General features: G+C 38.9%; 1 protein-coding gene across 1 annotated transcript; it reads left to right on the forward strand.

Moving 5' to 3' along the window:
* The first annotated feature begins 19,426 nt into the window (after positions 1–19,426).
* On the forward strand, positions 19,427–22,627 carry LOC139720993 (uncharacterized). Its single transcript, XM_071632324.1, has 2 exons — positions 19,427–19,801; positions 20,072–22,627. Exons 1-2 carry the CDS (start codon positions 19,427–19,429, stop codon positions 22,625–22,627), a joined length of 2,931 nt encoding a protein of 976 aa, XP_071488425.1.
* The last annotated feature ends 576 nt before the right edge of the window (positions 22,628–23,203 follow it).

Genomic DNA, 23,203 nt, shown 5'->3' on the forward strand with positions numbered 1-23,203 from the left:
ACGTTTGCGGGTAATTTTCGTTTCATTTCGGTTATTTGTTTCCATATCAAAACAATACAAAATAATTGCAAAGTAGCATAACCGATTTGTAAGAAGGTGAAATGTCATGAAGCAAATATACAAATGCAAACTATAATGTTACAAAAGTACACTATGTTTATGCACACACTCGGTTGAGGGCCTCTAGGAGATGATCAGTGCACATGGTTAGCACTGGAGGTCAAGGTTCTTTGGCGAAACTTTTACAGTGCAAAAGTTTCGCCAAAGAAACTTGAAATCTGAGAAAAATAGTTGCCCCTATAGTTGACACAGTTTGTGTCAATCGCCACCTGACATACATGCCTGGCTGTATAGTTGTTGTTGTGTTTAGAGAAAAAATTGGGGCCCTATACAACAAATATTTTGCCCCAGACAATACTGGCATAAATCGAACATAATAAATCTTAAAGATATCAAACAAGATTACAATTTATATTAGATATACCATAGATTCCATGAGGGAGTTCATAAAATCTCCACGAGGGAGCTCATATTGGAAGTCTCCGCAAGGGAGCTCATACAAAATAACTCCTCAAATATTGATTATCAGAGTGATATTATACAGTACCAGAAGTAATACATGTAGTAATGTCTCAGAAAAGAGATCATAAGATAAGAATACTATAAATAAGGTGACAATATCTATGTTGATGAATTACCTCACTATACTTTCACTCAAACTCGAAAAAATATATACAATACACGCGCGCGTGTACCGCACACTAACTCACCCACGCACATACACTCAAACACACACACACACACACACACACACACACACACACACACACACACACACAACTACGCACACACATACTGATATCAAGGGTCAACCCAAAAATATATACAGTATTTGGAATGAGGCATACACACAGTTGTATGTAATACAAAATAGAAAAAAAGTACTATAGCTATCATTGTTTCGAGGGAAAGAAAAATATAAATAAATTATTATAGAATTCATATAACACAGGGGTTCAAGCATCATAACATTGATTCGGGGAAAAACCAGAGGCGTTGATACAGCAAAGTATAGTTTTGCAGCATTACATTGGAGAAATAGTGTACAAAATATAGGGGTGGTTTCAATGATGTGTGAGTATCTGCGGGCTTCAAGCCGAGGGAGAAAGTGGCAAATCAGTGCCAGAAACCCTGGATGTATAGGGAAATATGCCTACACACAATTAAAGAGAAATTAAATACATGTATAAAGTGTATGCATACAGGCACCTGGTATATAACATTTGCGCTGTGAACGATGTGATAAAGCGCTTTGAAACAACTATCAATACACAAATTTAATTTCTTAATTCTAAAAATATCTTTGAGTATAGGCAGATAGGCCTTATAGTGCAATTACGCATTAACAAAACAGTGCCATGCGAGCCAACACGAGGAATCATCACTTCACAACTAAATTAGGGAAAATGTTTGCAAGATTTTTGCCTCTTTTACAGCATTCACATGACCGGAATGAGATAATATGAGTTTTGAAGTTGTCCATCAGTATATAATGTACTCTGACTCTTAAATTGTCGTTTGATAATTAATGTGAGGGCTTACTGTGAGCACCCTTTCGTCAGTGCATCATATAAAGTTCAAAGTCAATATACAATGTATAGAGCCTGACCATCATAAACACTATAACCATTTCGAGTTGAAGTTCGTCATCGTATCAAAATCACAATAAAGTTTACCTGTAATATTTTTACCCATCACACAATCCGAACTTCTCCTCATCTTTTCGAAGGTATTGCATGGGATGAGATCTAATTTCATCGGTTTGCACTTTATACTCCCATGTTGTTTACAGTACAGAAGATCTGTTTATGTTGCGAGAGAACATTACTTATTAGGCCTATATTCATTAAACTAATCGCTTTAAATAAAATTGTTATATAATTATGTAGACCTATATGGACGATCAAGCTTGGTATGAGTTGCGATGATCAATGCACGGCTTGTACCGACCTTCCAAAGATCTCGTAAAAGCTTTGTACGAGTTTGATACGATCAAAGGTGTAGAAAATGCAACACTTTTGGCGCTCTCCAAATAGTCGGTGATTTGGCTCAGTCGGCAGTGCGTCATGCCTCCAGAACAAAAGGACCCGGGTTCGATTCCCAAGTATTAAATCGCATGCACGTATCTCATTTTAATTCAATAATTCAATTCAAGACATGTGAACCAGATACGGTTGTTATTTGTATGGTAGATGTGCAAAAACATGAAAACATTATTGCATACGATATACGAAAGAAGATCAATGCGTTAAATTTGTAATTAGTTCTTATACGCACACGTCTACTCATACACTGAATATATAGTACGTATATACACCTGTGTTTATGTGCCTATTGAAGTTACCGTTGTTGATTATTTCTTTAATCATACGGCATCGTTTTTAAGAGGGGTCCAACATTGTTTATATGTCGTGAGTCATCACATTACCCACAATAAGACCAGTGGCGATCATAAGAGGAAGAAAAACACGTGTAAAGCAGACTTCGGCAATATAACCTTTACAATTTTCTATTTTTTAATTCTTAAAAAAAAAAGACCACACACCTAATAATGTTGACATGAAGTAGGACAAGTCATAAATCAATTTAAAACTTGGCATCTGACAAAATCATATCTGCCAAAAATCAACACATTATTTTTCCGACATTGTGTACGTATTTTGTGATGACGTATCACATAATTATGATAAATGAAGCCATTGAATTTGAGAAAAATGTGAGATCTACATTCTAGAATTGTTTCCAAAAAAACTAGGAGGGTTTAGATTCATTTTGAATTATCTGAATACATTTTCCAGCAACTTCCCCTCAATAGCGTCTTTAAAGGACACTTTCAAGGTTGTACCCGTGATCTTGTGTAAAAAAAAAGGAAGAATAAATAAATTAATAAATAAAAATCTTCCACATCTGGGTTCTAGCATGAAGATATTTCTGGCAAAACAAAAATGAAAAACGAACGAATCGAAAATCGCTACATTTTACAGGTCAGCTGACAAGTACGCTCGCCCTGCACTCTGAATACTCAGTATAGTAGGCTCATGCGAAACTCGCTGTATCTCTCGGGAAAAGCTCAAACTTGCTGTAAGTCGCCGTACTCGTTGTAAGCTCGTACTTACTAGTATCTCAAATTGGGAGTCAGGTTGAGTTACCATGGGCAAGTCAACCTGACTCGCAACACAGTCGTATAGTGTTTGTACTCCACACTTGAAAACTCGTACAGCACTCGGATAATTCCTGAACATGATACACTAATGAGCGATCAGGTTCCTTTATATAAAGTGACATTGGTTGATTCATTTTTTTTTTCAAAATCTGACAAATTTATAAGTTTCTTTTCGGAGCTTAACTTTCTAAACTGGGAGTAATGCTGTCACAAAAAAAAAAATCTAGAAAATGTTAAGTAGAATTCTGATGCCTATTATTACTATAAATTGCATGAGGAGTGTCAGACCTTCCAACCTATCAAAAGAAATGAGTCACACCAATAAATGCCTTTATGAAAACACAAGTTTCAACAGTGCACTCGAAATTGCTTGCATGAATACGAGATCATTCATCTGTATCGAACAACTTATAATCCGAAACTTGAATATTCCCAGGCACTTCCACAAAGTTGTTATGGGATATGCAAATTTGGGACCTTTTTTGACCTGTAATAAGTTATCATGCCAAGTCGATTTCCCTGAAACTGTGTGGCGACTATAGACAGAAAAATCCGTCTGTCCGGGGTAACGTGATACCAGGGAGGTGAGACTTTCCTCTCACCTCCCTGGTGAGACGGAGTCTCCGCGCGCGGAACATCTCGACGACAAGATCGGCCGATGTTTTGGTCAACGCAAGGAGGTTCAAGAGAGAGGAGTCACAACTGTCGTATTTCCTTTGAAGTCACGTTCGATGCCGCCACTCGAAAGTATTTGAAGCATGTGGCAAACTGGATCTGCCGCGCAGATAGGAAGATAATTTACTCATGTCTTATTGCATAATCATCAGCCACTTTCTAAAGAAATATGTCTTTGTGATGATAATTACTTTTCGCCATCCCTACTTATAAAAGATATATAGGTGGCGTATACAATGGTAAAGACACGGGGATGCGCGAATATAGAAATTGCGCTAAAAATAATGAAATGAAAATGAAAATTACTCGACTGGCCGTGCCCGGCCACTAATCTGATATATCTATTAATATAGAATTATGCTCGAAGATTATTCCATATCAGTTTTATTTGGAGGAATTAAGTGGAAAAGTGACAAAACCGGCTTTCCGGGAGGGTACAGTTTTAAACACTTTCACATGATACCGCTCTGATTTACACTTTTGCACATATTTCTTGAAGGGATTGGCCTTTGTTTAATGAGCTTTATCATTGAGTGAGATTTCGTTTAGATAAACAAGCAAAATATAGCCAACAATAGGCGTTTTCACATCAGCCCGATGTCTCGAAATAGCGCGCTATTTTTTGACTTGGGAAATTGGAAAATATCTCGAGCTTGGATTTTTATCGAGCTGATGTGAAAACGCCTCAGTGAACATTCAAAATGAATCTTCAGATTGCTCAGCAAGACGGCGGCATCAAACCCCGTCACCAAAGGCACAGATGCACCTGTGGAATTCTTTTGTACATCAATACAAAAGTGACGACTGTTTGAATAATTACAGCCAGTTGGAACTCCATCTCTTAAACCTCCTTGGTCAACGTGGCGACATGCATGCTTCTCATGTCTTTCGATTTCACGTGGCTTGACTACACACGTAGGGCCTCTAGTCTAGTTCGTCATTATCAAGTCGACATCCCCTCCCTCCCCCACGCCCCCCCCCCCCTTTTTTTGTTTTTTTGTTTTTTGCAAAGCACCTGTTCACACGTGCGACCCGCGTACCGCCGCGCGTCAGCTACTCTGAAAAGTTCTTCTTGGCGCTTTTATGTATGAAGTATGCACAGTTGTGTATGCACCTATGCATGTATTGACCGGCCGCCGTCAGTTAGCGAGACGCCGCGCCGGAGACCTCGCGAAAGAGAGGGACGGTGTATCGTTGGTAAGAGTCCTTTATTTATTTGCTTTAACCATACTTGGCTTCACAGATCGGTGATGCACATGTCATGCATTGATAATACTGAACGATTTAATGAGGTTAAGGAGACCTGTTGATTCCGCTAAAGTTATTTACTGACTCTGTAGATGATTATTTTAGTGCGTTCCGCATCTAACCGCTAGTATCCGTATCGCAGACCGCGTGGTGGTGGTAGATTACCGATGCCTTGACCACGCTGTGATCTTCATCTCGCCTTGCACGTCACAGATACCGCACCAGGTGGCAGGATGTACTGTCATGTCACACACGGCATCCCCGCCTGGTCCTACCAATTGGTCTGGTATTATATTGGTTTGTAGTGTGACAGGGAATAGTGCATATGGATGCTATGATAACTGTATATCCTACCTCCAATGTAAGTTCACAAACTATTGTTGGATGCTGAAGAATGACAAACGTCAATAGATGTGGGAGCTTTGTAAAACATGGCATGGGATGTGAAACACTGCCGGTCAGCCCGAACGCCGCACGCGAAGCGTTCCAAGGAGCGCCCCACCAGAGTTAGGATGCAGTGACCAGTGTGCCCGGCACTCACACAGCACAGATCGAGTTACCCATTGTTGGGTGCTAAAGAAATTTCAATAGATCTAGGAGTCATACAATGGGATGCAGTGTGTATTGCACTTGTTAGACTGTAGATATCCCACTGCCAGCTGCCCTGCCTGCTATGTACGGGTACATGACCGCCCCCCCCCCCCCCCCCCCCCCCGGGGCGCTGCAACTCGGGGCCAGCGGAGCATTTTCAAAAGTGTGGGGGCCCACTTCCGGGTTTCATGAGCTAACAAGCAAAACAAAACAAAAAAATGAAAAATAAAGGTCTCCACTGGAAAAACAAATAACCTTACCGCGCTCACACTTCAAGATCTCTATCTATTTCTATTTAGTGCCACTTACGTACTTCCGGGTTTAGGAAAAGTGTGGGGGCCCAAAGTGATGACACCTTATGTATTCCTTTGTATGGTGCACAAAAAAGTGTGGGGGCCCGAGCCCGGCCTTACTGCCCCCACGGTTCCGCCGGCCATGTAACTAGTAATGTGTTGGGGTTGCTGAGTGTGGTTACCCCTAAGAAATGAACCTTTGGAATACAATAGCGAACTTAACTTGAATCCTAAACCATCATTTTTTATACATGTTTGACAATACAACTTTATGCTCTCTTTTAAATGTAATATTTAAACAAAATTAAAAAGGTACCATCCCATTTCACATACAGAGCTTTCCAGGGTACGATGAGTATTCAACAAACATTATATATAATACTGTGCTATGCATGGTTTCCTCGTTTTTGTTATACTTTTCATTGCATTCAGGGCGCTGCTCCTCAGTATAACATTGACTTACTCCATAATTACATCCCTGCTAGATCTTTACGCTCATCCAACTCCGGTTCTCTGATAATTCCAAGATTCACTACAATATGGGGCACACGTGCCTTTGGCCATACTTTTCATTGCATTCAGGGCGCTGCTCCTCAGTATAACATTGACTTACTCCATAATTACATCCCTGCTAGATCTTTACGCTCATCCAACTCCGGTTCTCTGATAATTCCAAGATTCACTACAATATGGGGCACACGTGCCTTTGGCCATGCTGCTCCCACCTTATGGAATAACTTGCCTTCAGCCGTAAAAAATTGTTCTTCATCAGACTCCTTTAAAAGCAGTCTAAAAACTCACTTGTTTAAAGCCTCAATTTGACTACTCATTACATGTACTTGATATTTGTATGTCCTTTATCTCCTTCACTTTCTCTTCCTTCCGCGCCTAGAGCACTCTGCAGAGTGGATTTGGCGCTATATAAATCATATCAATTATTATTATTATTATTTCGTAATAACGGTAGTGCACTGTACATACATGTATGCAATTCTGTAACTGAAGTAAGGAGTGGGGAGACATGAGCACAGAAACCAATTTTGCCGGTGATCAGTTATCGCCAAAGAGTATACCCTGTGGTTATCGTGTTACATTGTATGGTGCCGTGTAATTAGTATGTAAAGGAACAGGTAGCTGTGCCTCTCTCTATCGGAGTGGAGTTGTATCTGAATGAAAAAGGTATTTTTTATTTGGCAACATCTCTAGCAGCCCGCAGGCTGAATTACAAACATTTTACATGAGTAAATTTGAGAACATAGGAATATGAAGAAAAAATAAAAGATACAATGAACGAAAAAATATCAGGGATACAATATTGCACATTGAAATTGAACTTCACAAAAATGGTCATGTCATGTACAATGTACCTCTCTAAAAAAAAAAAACACCAAAAGACATCTTACTATACTTGATTACGAAAACATGCCAAAAAACAAAACAAATCAAATCAAACCAACGCCAGTACTGAAATCAGATGCATAACAATTTTGCTCACTGTATATAATGCACGTAAAACCCATGAAAGTTGCAAGGCCTATATTGTGAAGTTGGAGAAAAGTGAGATAGAGAGAAACTAGAAATGTCGCTATGGCGACTGGTATGCCTCCGCCATAATGCATGATTTTAGCAATAGGTCTAGATAGTACATGTGGACAATGTGTGATTACATTTTCACAAAATTGGCAAAATATTGAAATGACAAGTTTGTCACAAATGTGTTGAATGTTCACCTTCCTTGACCTAGGGTTAATTGGATGAATAGGAGAGCATGTATCTAGGGATTTAAGGACTTTAACTTGACTTTGCCCCATTCATACATTTAGGCATTGAGTAATTTTCAAGGTACAGGTGTGGAGAAAACGTGCAATTTCTGAATTGAATAGTAAATTGTTACCATTTTCATCTGGCCCTTGACCCTAAAATTCAAAAGATAATCACTTTCAGGTAGAACATGAATAATATGTACTAAGTTTCAAGATAACTTTAGCCACTTCCGAGATATGGAGGAAAAAGTTAATTCAGCACTTTCACTTGATCTTTGACCTTTTGACCTTTGAGGCAAAAAAAGAAGAAAAAAAATTTTTCCAGAGAATGTCTATTAGGTTACACATGCATACACCAAGTGTAAAAAAAAAAAAAAAACCCTGCTGGCATTGCATAAATATGAGGGAAATAGTAAAATTTTGAAGTGTTGCACTTGACCTTTGACCCCTGACCTTTGACCCCATGAACTCTACATTCTCTAGATAATCACTTCCAGTCAGTACATGTATATACTATGTTCCATGAAGATACCTTGAACAATTTTCCAAGGTACGGAGAAAAAAAAGAAGTTTTAATATTTTTACTTGACCTTTTGACCTTTGACCTTTGACCTCATGACCCAAACTTTCACCAGAGAATCTTAATTGGGTAATACATGTATACACTAAGTTTCAAGAAAATATCTTCAGACATTCAATAGATATGGTGGAAATAGTGAAATTTTATGTATTTGACCCTTACCTTTTGACCTTTGACCTTTGACCTCATGACCCAAACTTTCACCAGAGAATATCAATTGGGTAATACATGTATACACTAAGTTTCAAGAAAATATCTTTAGGCATTCAATAGATATGGTGGAAATAGTGAAATTTGATGTATTTGACCCTGACCTTTTGACCTTTGACCTTTGACCTCATGACCCAAACTTTCACCAGAGAATCTTAATTGGGTAATACATGTATACACTAAGTTTCAAGAAAATATCTTCAGGCATTCAGTAGATATGAAGGAAATAGTGAAATTTTATGTATTTGACCTTGACCTTTTGACCTTTGACCTTGAGCATGTGCACCCAAAAGTTGATAGGCACAACTTCACCCCCTAATACACATACATGCCAAGTTTCATTAGGATACCTCAACAGGTTTTGATAGTTACCTTGTCCACAAAATTCATTACGGACGGACGGAAGGACGGACGGACGGACGGACGGACGGACGGACGGACGGACGGACGGACGGACGGAAGGACGGACGGACGGAAGGACGGACGGACGGACAACCCGAAAACATAATGCCTCCGGCACCACTTCGTGGCGGAGGCATAAAAAGAAAAGTGAGATAGAGAGGGAGGGGAGAGGGAGGGGGTGGAGAAAGGAAAACTTTTCATAGCGTGTTTCAGAACTGTTAATTGAGACCTAACACAAACTTCTGAATGAGATGCAGAATTATGTATATCAATAATTATTACACTGAGAATAATACTATACACTTCATTTACATTTTAAAATAAATTACAATGTTATAAATATATTAATATACATACATACAACCATTTATCATAAAACATATGAAGAACTGTATCTTAACTTGCTTGTTCTAAATTAGGGAATATAGTACCTCTGTTTTTATGCCTCCGCCACGAAGTGGTGCCGGAGGCATTATGTTTTCGGGTTGTCCGTCCGTCCGTCCTTCCGTCCGTCCGTCCTTCCGTCCGTCCGTCCGTCCTTCCGTCCGTCCGTCCTTCCGTCCGTCCGTAATGAATTTTGTGGACAGGGTAACTATAAAAACCTTTTGAGGTATCCTAATGAAACTTGGCATGTATGTGTATTAGGGGGTGAAGTTGTGCCTATCAACTTTCTGGTGCACATGCTCAAGGTCAAAGGTCAAGGTCAAATACATAAAATTTCACTATTTCCACCATATCTATGCAATGCCTGAAGATATTTTCTTGAAACTTAGTGTATACATGTATTACCCAATTAAGATTCTCTGGTGAAAGTTTGGGTCATGAGGTCAAAGGTCAAAAGGTCAAAAGGTCAAGTAAAAATATTAAAATTTCACCTTTTTTCTTTGTACCTTGGAAATTGTTCAAGGTATCTTCATGGAACATAGTATATATACATGTACTGACTGGCAGTGATTATCTAGAACATTTAGGGTTCATGGGGTCAAAGGTCAGGGGTCAAAGGTCAAGGGAAACACTTCAAAATTTTACTATTTCCGTCATGTTTATGCAATGCTGGCAGGATTATTATATTTTTTACACTTGGTGTATGCATGCATAACCTAATAGAGATTCTTTGGAAAGTTTTTTTTTTTCTTTTGTTTTTGCCTCAAAGGTCAAAGGGTCAAAGATCAAGTGAAAGTGCTGAACTAAGCTTTTCCTCCATATCTCGGAAGTGGCTCAAGTTATCTTGAAACATACTACATATTTATGCATGTTCTGCCTGACAGTGATTATTTTATGAATTTTAGGGTCAAAGGCCAGATGAAAATGGTAACAATTTACTATTCAATATAGAAATTGCACTTTTTCTCCGTACCTTGAAAATAACTCAGATGCATAAACATATGAATGGGTCAAAGTCAAGTCAAAGTCCTTAACTCCCAAATACATGCTCTCCTACAGTTGTATTCATCCAATTAAACCTAGGTCAAGGAAGGTGAACATTTAACACATTTGTGACAAACTTGTCGTTTTAATATTTTGCCACTTTTGTGAAAATGTAATCACACATTGTCCACATGTACTATCTGTACCTATTAGGAGAATCATGCATTATGGCGGAGGCATACCAGTCGCCATAGCGACATTTCTAGTTCTTCCTGAATTTATGGGGAAAATATTGTTAAAATATTAATAAAGTCTTCCAGTTTATTTTTCACGCTCTAGAGACAAGCTGAGGAAATGTAGAGGGGACAAAATATGAAGTGTAGTAACTGTACTTTCCTGCCAACACAACTATACAGCACATTGAAATCAGTTTCAATTTTTTTTAGTAAAGAAAAGTACACATTCTATTGAATTTGTTACTAGAAAATTATCCCTCTCTTGAAGGATGTATTTCATCCGATTTGCCATTAAAATATTAGCAAAATAAACAAAAAATTGAATATATGGACAATTATTTTCTTAAATATTGCTGCTCTAATAGGGTCTGCTGCGACATCATAAACTTACAATTTGTACAATCTCCCTATCCAGTTATGAGGGCACGTGGATTGAAGTAAAACTTTAAAAATCATAACTTTTGAACAGACTGTCCAATTTTTCTCACTTCAGTGACGGATACTACCATTTTTTTTATTCACTGAATTAAATGTTTACTAGACTTGGGATTTGTCAACACTGACAAATTAGGTGATCCGATCTGTTCTGAAATCAATTATTTGAGTCCTGATCCCAATAGGCATGACCATACAGGTTTCATCTGTGTTGACGGGACATTGGCCATGTGATGTTTGGATTCTCATTTAGAAAAGGGAGTTAGACCTGCCATCTATGGTACACAATTACGTATACACTAACGAAGATACAGAATGGAGTATATTTGACCTTTGATCCCACTTTACACAGCCAAGATGGTATCTGAGCAAAAAGTTATTTTGTGAAATGATTCTTGCAACATGTTCCTTACGTGTGCAGAATGTGGGAAAGATAGGACGTCTATTTACCAAGATACAGGATTAAATACTTGTGACCTTTGACCCTAATTTACCTACCCAAGATGGTGTCGGAGGAAGTAGTTGTTATTTTGTTAAATGATGTTCGTGACATGAACTAAACATACGTGCAAAATATGGGGGGGGGATAGGGGCTGTTTTTCTTGAGTTATTGCAAAGAAAGTTGCAAAAAGAAAGAAATATGAAAATACATCGAAGCTAAGCTTTAATTTTAGCCAAGTTTTTCGATGTGATTTCGATGTCGTATGAAAAAACAGGAAAAATCATCGATAGCATAAAGTCTCAGCTACAGCATACTAAAATCTGGGAGAAATTCACAGAAGGGTAAGTGAGCTAGTGCTCGATTAAGACAATCATGTCAATTTTCACATCTGGAAAAATTCCCTCCCATATAGATAACACGTCATAACGAAGATACAGAAAGGAGTACGGTATGACCTTTGACCCCACTTTGCACAGACAAGATGGCATCTGAGCAAAAAGTGGTTATTTTGTGAAAATGATTCTTGTAACATGGTCTTTGCGTGTGCAAAAGATAGGACATGTATTTACCAAGATACAGGATGAAACATTTATGACCTTTGACCCTAATTTACATACCCAAGATGGTGTTCGATCAAGTAGTTGTTATTTTATAAAATAATGTACGTGACATGAACTTAATATGTGCAAAATATGGGGGTGATAGGGGCTGTTTTTCCTGAGTTAGTGCAAATAAAGTTGCAAAAAGAAAGAAATATGAAAATACATCGAAGATAATCTTTAATTTCAACCATGTTTTTTTACTTGATACCGACATCGTATGAAAAAAAACGAGGGGCACAATAACGATAGCCCAAAGTCTCAGCTACAACATACAGTGCACTCCCGTTACAACGAACACGGTTATAACGAAATTTCGTTATAACGAAGTAAATCTTCTAGTCCCAAAATTATCACCATCAAAGTCTATGGTACAAAGTTCGCTTATAACGAACACGGTTATAGCGAAATTTCCGTTATAACGAAGTCTTTTCCGAGCGCCACAGACAAAGAAAAACAAAAGAAATGTGTTCCGTTATAACAAAATGTGAATTGCTTTCGAAAATACGTAGCGGAACAAGCATTTATAGCGTCTCTGCATGTGTGAACGCTTCACACAACTGTGTGTCCGCTCCTTGTGTCACGCACAGTTTCTGAGGGGACCTTGCGTTTATTATTGTAACACAGTTATCCCATCACATTTCACATAGCTTTCCAGTGTATGATGAGTATTCAGCAAACATGATATGATATGTAAACGTGGTTTCCTTGTTTTCGTTATATATTGTATTTGTTCGGTTATAACGAAATTTCGTTATAACGAAAGAAAACTGCCAGTCCCGAGCATTTCGTTATAACGGGAGTGCACTGTATTAAAATCTGGGAGAAATTCACCAAAGGGTAAGTGAGGTAGTGCTCAATAAAGACAATCATGTCAATTTTAACATCTAGAAAAATTCCCTCCCATACAGATAAGAAGTACATGTGACCTTTGACCCCACTTTGCACAGACAAGATGGCATCTGAGCAAAAAGTGGTTATTTTGTGAAATGATCCTTGTAAGTTGTAACATGGTCTTTACGTGTGCAAAATATGGGAAGATAGGACATGTATATACCAAGATACAGGATGAAACATTTATGACTTTTGACCCTAATTTACATACCAAAGATGGTGTCTGATCAAGTAATTGTTATTTTATGAAATAATGTACGTGACGTGAACTAAACATGTGCAAAATGTGGGGGTGATAGGGTATGTTTTTCTTGAGTTATTGCAAAGAAAATTGCAGAAAGAAAGAAATATCTCAATACATCGAAGATAAACTTTAATTTCAACCACGTTTTTTGACGTGATCCCGACACCATATGAAAAACAAAGTTCCACACTAACGATAGCCCAAAGTCTCAGCTACAACATATTAAAATCTTGGAGAAATTCACCAAAGCATAAGTGAGCTAGTGCTCGAAAAAGATAGTCATGTCAATTTTCACATCTAGAAAAATTCCCTCCCATAGAGATAACACGTGAAAGCGAAGATAAAGAAAGAAGTACATATGACCTTTGACCCCACTTTGCAAAGACAAGATGGCATCTGAGCAAAAAAGTGGTTATTTTGTGAAATAATCCTTGTAACATGGTCTTTACGTGTGCAAAATATGGGAAAGATAGGACATGTATTCACCAAGATACAGGATGAAACATTTATGACCTTTGACCCTAATTTACATACCCAAGATGGCGTCTGATCAAGTAGTTGTTATTTTATGAAATAATGTACGTGACATGAACTTAACATGTGCAAATTATGGTGGTGATAGGGTATGTTTTTCTTGAGTTATTGCAAAGAAAGGTGCAGAAAGAAAGAAATATCTCAGTACATCGAAGATAAACTTTAATTTCAACCACGTTTTTTGACGTGATTCCGACGAAAAACAAAGTTCCACACTAACGATAGCCCAAAGTCTCAGCTACAACATATTAAAATCTTGGAGAAATTCACCAAAGCATAAGTGAGCTAGTGCTCGAAAAAGATAGTCATGTCAATTTTCATTTCCAGAAAAACTGCACTCCCATAGAGATAACACGTAAACTGGTCAAATTTGACAAAGTTACTTTCAATCCATTTTTACGAGGTAATGCCGTCATCCAATCAAAATTTTGTTATTACATTTATGAAAGAGCATTTAATAAGCTACAACATACTGAACTTTGGGTGAAAATCGGCAGCAGATAAGTGAGATACGCTCGAGTGAACTTGAAATTTGATGACATCATTTTGAAAATTTACTTTTTATACCCCCGCCAAACAAAGTTTGAAGGGGGTATATAGGAATCAGCGGACGGTCGGGCGGTCGGGCGGGCGGTCGGGCGGTCGGTCGGGCGGTCGGGCGGTCGGTCCGTTGCAAATCTTGCGTCGCGAACTACTTCCTCAGTTTTCAACCGATTCCCATAAAACTTGGCACAGATGTGTGCCTTGGGTTGTAGATGTGCAAGACGTATTTTTTGACAGTACCCAAAAGTACGTTGCCATGGTAACGGCATATTATGGGCAAAAATGGGTACAAATCTTGCGTCGCGAACTCCTCCCACAGTTTTTGATCAATTTTTATGAAATTAGGTACAGATGTTCATCTGAATATGTTAATGTGCAAGACACATATTTCCGCAGTGGCAAAAAGTGCGTTGCCATGGTAACGGCATGTTATTGGTAAAATATAGGGCAAAATGCTTCATGGCAAAACTGCTTCATCAGTGTTCTTCCAATTCTCATGGAATTCATATTGAATGTTTGTCTTAGGATATAGGTCAGCATGACACATTTCTTGACAGTGACAAAAAGTATGTTGCCATGGTAACAGCTCACATATTATGAGCCAAAATGATGGAAAATTTTGTGTTGCAAACTACTTCCTCAGTTTTTGCCCAATTTCCATGAAACTTGGTACAGATGTGTGACTTTGGTTGTAGATTGCAAGAGGCATTTTTTGACAGTACCCGAAAGTACGTTGCCATGGTAACGGCATATTAATGGCAGAAGATCAAGGAAAGATCTTGCGGATTTAACTACTTCCTCAGTTTTTTGACGAAAGCTTATGAAATGTGGCACACACCTTGATCTTGGTGGGAAGATGTGGAAGACATATTTTTCGGACGTGTCGGAAGCTGCGTTGCCATGGTAATGGCATATAAATGGCAGAAGATCAAGGAAAGATCTTGCGGATTGAACTACTTCCTCTGTGTTCGACTGAAGCTCATGAAATGTGGCACACACATTGGTCTTGGTGGGAAGATGTGCAAGACATATTTTTTGGACGTGTCGGAAGCTGCGTTGCCATGGTAACGGCATATTAATGGCGGAAGATCTAGGAAAGATCTTGTGGATTGAACTACGTGTACTTCCTCAGTTTTTGACAAAAGCTTATGAAATTTGGCACACACAATAGTCTTGGTGGGAAGATGTGCAAGACATATTTTTCGGACGTGTCGGAAGCTGCGTTGCCATGGTAACGGCATTTAAATGGCAGAAGATCAAGGAAAGATCATTCCTTGGGTAAGACTGTCGTCATGGGGCGGGGGTATTAATCACCTTAAGTGATATTTCTAGTTTTACTTTACTAAGAAATTTGATATCTTTTAATCATTTTTTCAGTATCGCCAACCCGTGAAATGACATGTATAACTCATCAGCTTTCCAAATATGAAAGAAAATGGGGGGTCACCGTCCATCCTGACGAGTAAAATCGGATTTAAAATTGGTGGTTTTTTGGCATAGTTGCACTGTATATCGCCATTGACGCGCGCGCGGAATTTCAACTTTGACGGGCCCATATGATGTCATAATGAGTGGGATTGACTTGAAACTTGATAGAAATATTCCTTGACATTTCAGACATCCGATCAAAGTGAAAAAACAGGAAATTTCTATTGCATATGAGCTGTGCGTGCGTACGCGTCCGTCTGATTTTTTCAATTTTTCAAAAAATGCTCCAAATGGTCTGAAACGTGTGCAAAAATTTTTGAGCTCGATTGGAGCATACAAATATTTCAACGTGCGCGCGCACGTTTTAAGGGTATAGATGAATTTTGAAAACATGAGTAGAATCAGCTTGATTTGAACTATATGTGATGTAAATTTCATTGAAAAATTCCATTCCATTAGTGAGATATGAATGAGAATGTGTTTTCATATAATGATGTCATAGTGACGTCACGGTCAACTGATCACTGTGATTTTATTAGATCTGTCGTCTTTGGGACATGATACATACAATGTATCTGGTATAATTTTGAAATTGATAGGAAGAGGACTTTCTGAGCTAACCGCTGCACAACTTTTGAGGAGAAATAAGAAAAAGAAGAAGAAAGAATCCGTACAGAAACAGAAGGTGATCCGAGAGGATACTCGGATCACCTAATTTATCTTCCTTAATAATGAATTATTCAAGTTGATGATTAGATGACAGAAGCCTACACATACAATGTATTCTTTGGGGGGGGGGAGATAAAATTAATTGTGATATTTACAGAGCTGAGTATCAAAAAGGACAGAAAAGTATTCTTTAATCAACACTTTTATAAGAAGAAAGATCAAACAAAGAAAGAATTGATATACCCTCACACTTTGAATTATAAATGATTCATAATGATGTGTTATGTGCAGCAAGGCTCCACACAAACTGAACAGAAAATTATATATAATATGTCTGGTGGCTTGTTTGGGCCAAATTTGTTATATTTCATTTGTTTGGTTTGTGTGTGTGTGTGTGAGTTTTGGTGGCCCATTAATGAAATACGATATCTTCTCAAAGGAAAAAGAAGGAACAATTGTAATCATTTGATAGAACATTAAAATCATACCATTAATCATGTTAATTAATGCAAAAATTGGTTGGTATGACAAAGTGTTTCATCTACACTGTGGCTGCGGAGGATTGCATGCTAACAGAATTTTAATGAATTATTAGTGGAAGAATGCTTTCAGTTGAGCCAGTGAGAGGGTCGATAAGAATGCCTTCTGAATTATTTTAGCTCCCCCTTTTCTAATATGTTTTGCTGTCTGGCTCATGTGAAGATACACTGTGTATACGCTATATATTTTAATAGCGAGTCTAAATTTTTGCTGATCGGAACTTCCTGACAATTTCGCAAGTGGTTAAATTCGCGATTGTGGAGTCCTGTACTGAATGGAGAAATACATATGTATGTAATACACATACATCACATTTTATAAGCTTTGTCAATATTTTCGTGTGTCTGTAATTTCCCGAATACATAATGTAGCACCTGACTCATGAAATTTGTGAAAATGAAAACCTCGCGAATTATTCAGTGTACACAGTGCTCAGATGCAAAGGGGCCACCACGTATGTTGAGCCTTGTAAATAGGCATGAAATGATAATATTTGTACACTAATTCATTTTATTTTGTAGGACTTCAGCCCATGTCTAAAAGGTGGTATATGTAATAAGGCCTCATCATGCACACCTTATACATGTACAACATGTGTAAGTACCTGATAAATATGGGGGACCCAAACATCTGATACATAGTAGATGGAAATCTGTAGTGGATACTTGGTGGATACAGAAATGTTATGCTGCCACTGCATCAGACTTCTTTTGTGTACTGTATATGAGACTATTTTCTCAAAATCTCCCACTCTCCTGTGTGAGTTTGAATTTCTTTCCGCCCAAGCTATACGTCTCTCACTTAGGATATTTTCCCCCCTTCAGATTTTATATTCTCCTGCCCAACATTACTTTTGTCATTATATACAGTATGTTTGAAAATAAAGCTTAGATATCACCAGAGAGCATCTGCAGCATACAACCCTAGAGCTTCCAGGACCGTGGCCATGAGGAACGTTTGGCTTTGCACACAATAAGAGTCTCCCGTTTGCCAAGGGGTTCAGGCAGGAGAGTGGGTTGGAGTGTCTGTGAGGTGTGTCATGGGACAGACTAGATGCATACTGTAAAACAAGGAATGTTCGTGTGCATTTTAATTTCGCGAGAGCCAAGATTCACAAAATTAAGATGCACCCTAAAGTTCTTGTCTACACTACACTGTATATGCATTGAATGTTGGAGGCAACTCACGAAAATTTCATGCCGCGGAAAAGGCCGTCAGCTCCAATTTGCGAAAATTTCACCCCGTGACATGCCGCAAAAATATCATGTTTTACAGTACTTTTCTTGTTGTTGATGGTTGTAATTACAGTGCTCTACATTAATGGATCAGTGTTTCAACTTGACAAGCAAAGATATGAATTATCATGGGGGTGTGTGCACTCTTCCAGCTACGTCATTGAATTATTGAAGCTTTTCTCTAAATATTGTGCAGAGTTCTTTTGTAGGTAACAGAAGAGGTTTAAATGGTGCTGCCCTCATTGAGCCATCTTGTGCAGGGTCAAGGATCACCCCGAAAGCTGTTCAAACATGTGACAATGCACAAACTGGATCCTTTCTCAGTGGGTTTCATGTAAACTTGGTTTAAGTGATGTCGATAAAGTGTTGTGATTTCCAGAGTATATGGATCAACAACACAAAAACCAGAGAAATTTTCAAACACATTCTAAATTTCTAAATTTCCTGCTGCATTTCCATTTCGTTCCTGAACATCGAACTGGAATTTAGATACAGTGCACTCGCATTATAACAAAATCCTCGGAACCAGCAATTTTTTTCATTATAACGAAAAATTTTGTTATAACCAAACAAATACCGCAGATTAAAACATGCAAACCATACTCATCATACGCTGGATAGCTATGTCAAATGGGATGCTATCTCATTAATTTCATTTAAATGCTACATTTAAGAGAGAGCATATGCCATTTGTTGACATGTGAACGTCGACTTGCACAAAAATTTCATAAATAATATCAGCAAAGAGTCGTGACTTTTTTATTGTGTCAATCCACTTCATTTGTCGACTTGAACAATGCCAACTAAATACAGCCTCCACTGTATTAGATGTGCGTGTTATCTGCTACTATATTAGGACAGAAATTGCAATATTTTATCCTCAATCAATGAGTGTCTTCAGCAGAGAAAATGTTCCAACATTTAACTGTGTAGAGAGACTAGTGTGCTTGAACTTCTCATACCCACACACACACAGACACATATTAATTGTACATAGCGAATGCACACATACATTTACTTGTATGTGTATGTTTACTATGAAATATAATGGAATCCACTCATGCTTTTCTTCATTCTTCCACTTGTTTGATTCTATTCTACAGGCACCTGCTGTAGTCTCAGCTCTGATCCACTCTGTGAGCAAAGTTCATGCTGATCTCTCACCTTGACCTTTCACCTACACCGTTCCCACATGACTTTTGCCATTTACTGTACACAGTGACCAAGAAGCACTGACATTTGCATCATTTAAGATTGTCTGAAGCCTTGCAAAGATGCTGCCAAATATGCAAACCACCTATGCCTGCAGCACATGTGGTAAATCTTTCATGCGGTTGGCTGCCAAGGAGAACCATGAAAGAATTGCTCATCCTGCGGATGCAGCCATCATAAGGGCAAGCTGCCAGCAGAGGATGTCATCTAGTAGAAAGGATAAACCAAAGAAATCTAAAAGAAAGGACCAGGGTGAGGAGAAGGGGATGACAAGCAGCATTAAAATCAAGTGTCAGCAACACCTGAAGCAAGCATCTTTAGTGAAAGATGCTAATTGTGATAATGGTATAGCCCAGATGTCAAAGCCAGCAGAGAACTGTGGCCCAAGTCCAATGCCAATGGGAATCAGAGCAACAAAGTCTGCCCATGGAAGCCAGGTGGGAGACGCCAAAGGACATTGTACAAAGTTGCATAAAGCTGTAGGAACACCAATGCATTGCAAGAGACTTCGCATTTTGCAAAACAAGAATGATGGATATTTCCGTTGCTGTGATTGCTATTGTATCATTGAAAGGATGGAACAGTTGTTTGGACATGAATGCTCAGATGTGCTCTCTCCATCTAAGCTGCTTTGTAGCTTTTGTGGACGTTATGGTCCAGAGTGCTCATGTCAATATCGTTTCATCACGATGTTTATGAATGAAAAGTTAGTGAAAGGCCTTTCATGTCAGGAGCTGATCGATGATGGAGTTAGAAACGTGGAGAAGCAACCAGTTCAATCAAACACTGGAACCACTGCTGTGAATGAAGCAGGCTTACCAATGACAGATGTCTCAAACATAGTAGCCAGACACACCATTAAAGTTGAAGAAATTACCTCTGAAGATCATCATAAACAAGCAATATGTCCACACTGCCAAAAAGTATTCAAAAATGACTTGTACCTCAACAATCACCTTCTAACACATGATGAACTCAAACAGTTTGACTGCTATTTTTGTCGTCTTGTATTTCACTCAGGAGCAAGTCTTAAGCACCATCTTGAGGCAGTGCATAATCACCTGACAGAAGCAAATTGCAAAAGACCTTATGGTGATGTCATTAAGACAGCGGTTGGGTTGAGGTTCAGGTGTTCCATGTGTCCAAAGACTTTCACCTGTAGGAGTAACAGAAAAAGACATGAGCGCTGGCACTTTGGCATCAGACCATACTCATGTGAAGTGTGTGGTGTTGCTTTCAGACAGAGGTGGAATTTGATCACTCATTGGAAATCGAAAAAGTGTGAGAAGAATAGGGTAACAGGTGTAGATGAACCCAAAGCCAAGACTCCTTCTTATGAAGAGACATGTAATCCTGGTTCTGAATGCCTTAAATCACAAACGACAGCACCCGTGATGCTGAGAAAGATAGAGTCAGAACAATTTGAATGTAGCACATCAGAAAATCCTTGGGAAGAAGAAAAACAGACAAGTGTTTCCTCATCATCAAATGCCAGACCTGCCTCTGCTGCTGTTGACAAGCTTGGCACATCACCATCTGAAAGTTTTTCAACGGACACCTCCCAAATTGTAGATCTTACCCTTCGCCATGGTGAAAAATTTCAGATTGTCAATGCTCTCCCTGAAGAGAATCCATTGGACCTGTCCAAACTCACAGGCCTGCTTATGAAGAAAAAAACTATAAAGAAGAACAGCACAATATTTGTTTGTCAGATTTGTGGGAAAGCTTGCAAGACAAATCGTAACTTAGTGATTCACACTCGCATTCACACTGGTGAGCGTCCATATTCCTGCACCATATGTGGCTTTACTTTCCGTCAGTCACATCATCGCAAAGCTCATATGCTGTCAAAGCATGGTTTGTTCACACCAAGTCCCAAACCAGCGACCAAAGAGGAAATTGTGATTGTTACAAAGGAAGGAATCAGATATCAGTGTCATTACTGTAAAAAATTGTTGATGTCAAGATCAGGGCGAAGAAAACATGAGAGGTGGCATCTAGGACTGAGACCACACCGATGCAACACCTGTGGAAGTACATTCAAACAGCGTCAGCATTTGAAGAAGCACCAACGGTCAACAAAATGTAAGCCGTCTCAAGGTTTGTTAAGATCTCAACTGGTGAGTGTGCCATGCAAGGAAAATCAAGGATCACATGCTACCATTACACCCTTGACCCCTTTGCATCTGGTAAACCAGGCAAAGAAAGCAAAGACTTACCAACAAGAACTTTTGGATGCTAATGACAACTTGGCTACATTGCCAGTGACTAATACACCTCAACTGTTGGACATGCCAAGTGCTCTAGGACTCATAAGCACAGAGAAGCTGAAAGCAATATCCAAGGAACAATCAAGTGATGCAGAAAACTCAACATCCCGTGCTGAACCAGGACATACACAGAGTGTAGAATATAGCAGAATAGCCACAGCCGGCAACAAAACTGAGAATGTATTTCCAGATGAACCTAGAAGCACCAAAGTAGTCGAGAAGTATGCAAATAGAACAGATCACACCGATGAAGGAAGTCAAGAAAAGAGAGAATGTCTAGCAAGCAGCACTTTGGCAGAAATTAGTGAACTTAGGCCTGAAAAGCATATGGGGGTTAGTGACAGTGCGCAGTGTGTGGGCCCTATAGAGGAGATATCAGATGTTGAGGATGGTGAAGTCTTTGATATGACCAAGCTCATGACTCGTTATCATTCTGATTCAAATGAGGGTGACATCATAGAGAGTTCTGTATCAGATGAAAATCTAAGACCACTTGACTTTTCTTGTACTAGTAGTGTGACTCAAAGCAATTTGCAGTCTAAAGATGGCTATAACCAGGCAAGTCCTGTACAGTGTGAAGTGTGTGGCCAGTTCTACAAAAGCAAGCAGAACTTGGCTATCCACATGCGCCTGCATACTGGGATGCAACCCTTCTCCTGTACTCATTGTCCCAAGAGTTTCATCCACCCCCATCCTCTGGAGGTCCACATGAAATCAAAACACAACATTTTCATGACTAACATGACCAAGTCATCCCATGCCGAAGAAGTTATTATGACACCTGAGGGTCCGCGCTACAAGTGTCAGCACTGTCCCAAGCTCCTTGCCTCTAAGAATGGACGGCGTAAGCATGAGCGATGGCACCTTGGCCTCCGCCCTTACAGGTGTGATGTCTGTGGCAAGGCTTTCAAGCAGAGCCACCACATGAAGCGACACAAGGGAGGCAAAGGGTGCATACAGGCTGTACTCAACCACTGGGATCCAATCACTTAACTTTTCCCTGAAAATCCACCTAAACGTTATTGACTCTTTATCCTGAAGCACTGGGTTTGTTGTACATGTACTAGCAGGTCTTGAAAAAAAAACAACCTCTAATTACAGATAACAAAACTCACTGTGTATGGCCAATAGGAATTGTTATCTGTCTGAACTGCATGCACAGCCAATAACTGGAAATGACTTCAAAATCTGAGAATGAGTACTACTTAATAATTCTGTGTGACATGCAGGTCCTTCCAAAGCTGTGATCACATTTCTGTTTGACTCTTGGTATATATAATTTATACCTTTGTCAGCTTTTATACCCATGAATTGAAATAATGTCAGAAGTTTGTTATTTTTCATTCATTATTTGACCCCTTGATTATGAAGCTGAATGTCATGTGAAAGCAATGTCTTTTTCTTTTTACAATAAACATTTTATTCTGTGGGGAATCAGGGGAGACCCAATTCACTTGCCCACCAGGAAACATTTAAAAACCACAAATAACTTCGGTCAGCAAATATGTGCATCGAAGCGTACACTTATCAAAGTAGACTCCAGTTGAGTATTTCATTAATGTTAATGTC

This window comes from Diadema antillarum, unplaced genomic scaffold (genome assembly GCF_040938485.1).
Source record: "Diadema antillarum isolate AM-2024a unplaced genomic scaffold, OU_Dant_1.0 scf00000136, whole genome shotgun sequence".
NCBI lineage: Eukaryota > Metazoa > Echinodermata > Echinoidea > Diadematoida > Diadematidae > Diadema > Diadema antillarum.

Coding starts and splice junctions, on each gene's coding strand:
- LOC139720993 (XM_071632324.1), top strand. CDS start 19,427: ATGCTGCCAAATATGCAAACCACCTATGCCTGCAGCACATGTGGTAAA. Junction 19,802..20,071: donor AGTCTGCCCATGGAAGCCAG/GTGGGAGACGCC, acceptor ATGAATGAAAAG/TTAGTGAAAGGCCTTTCATG.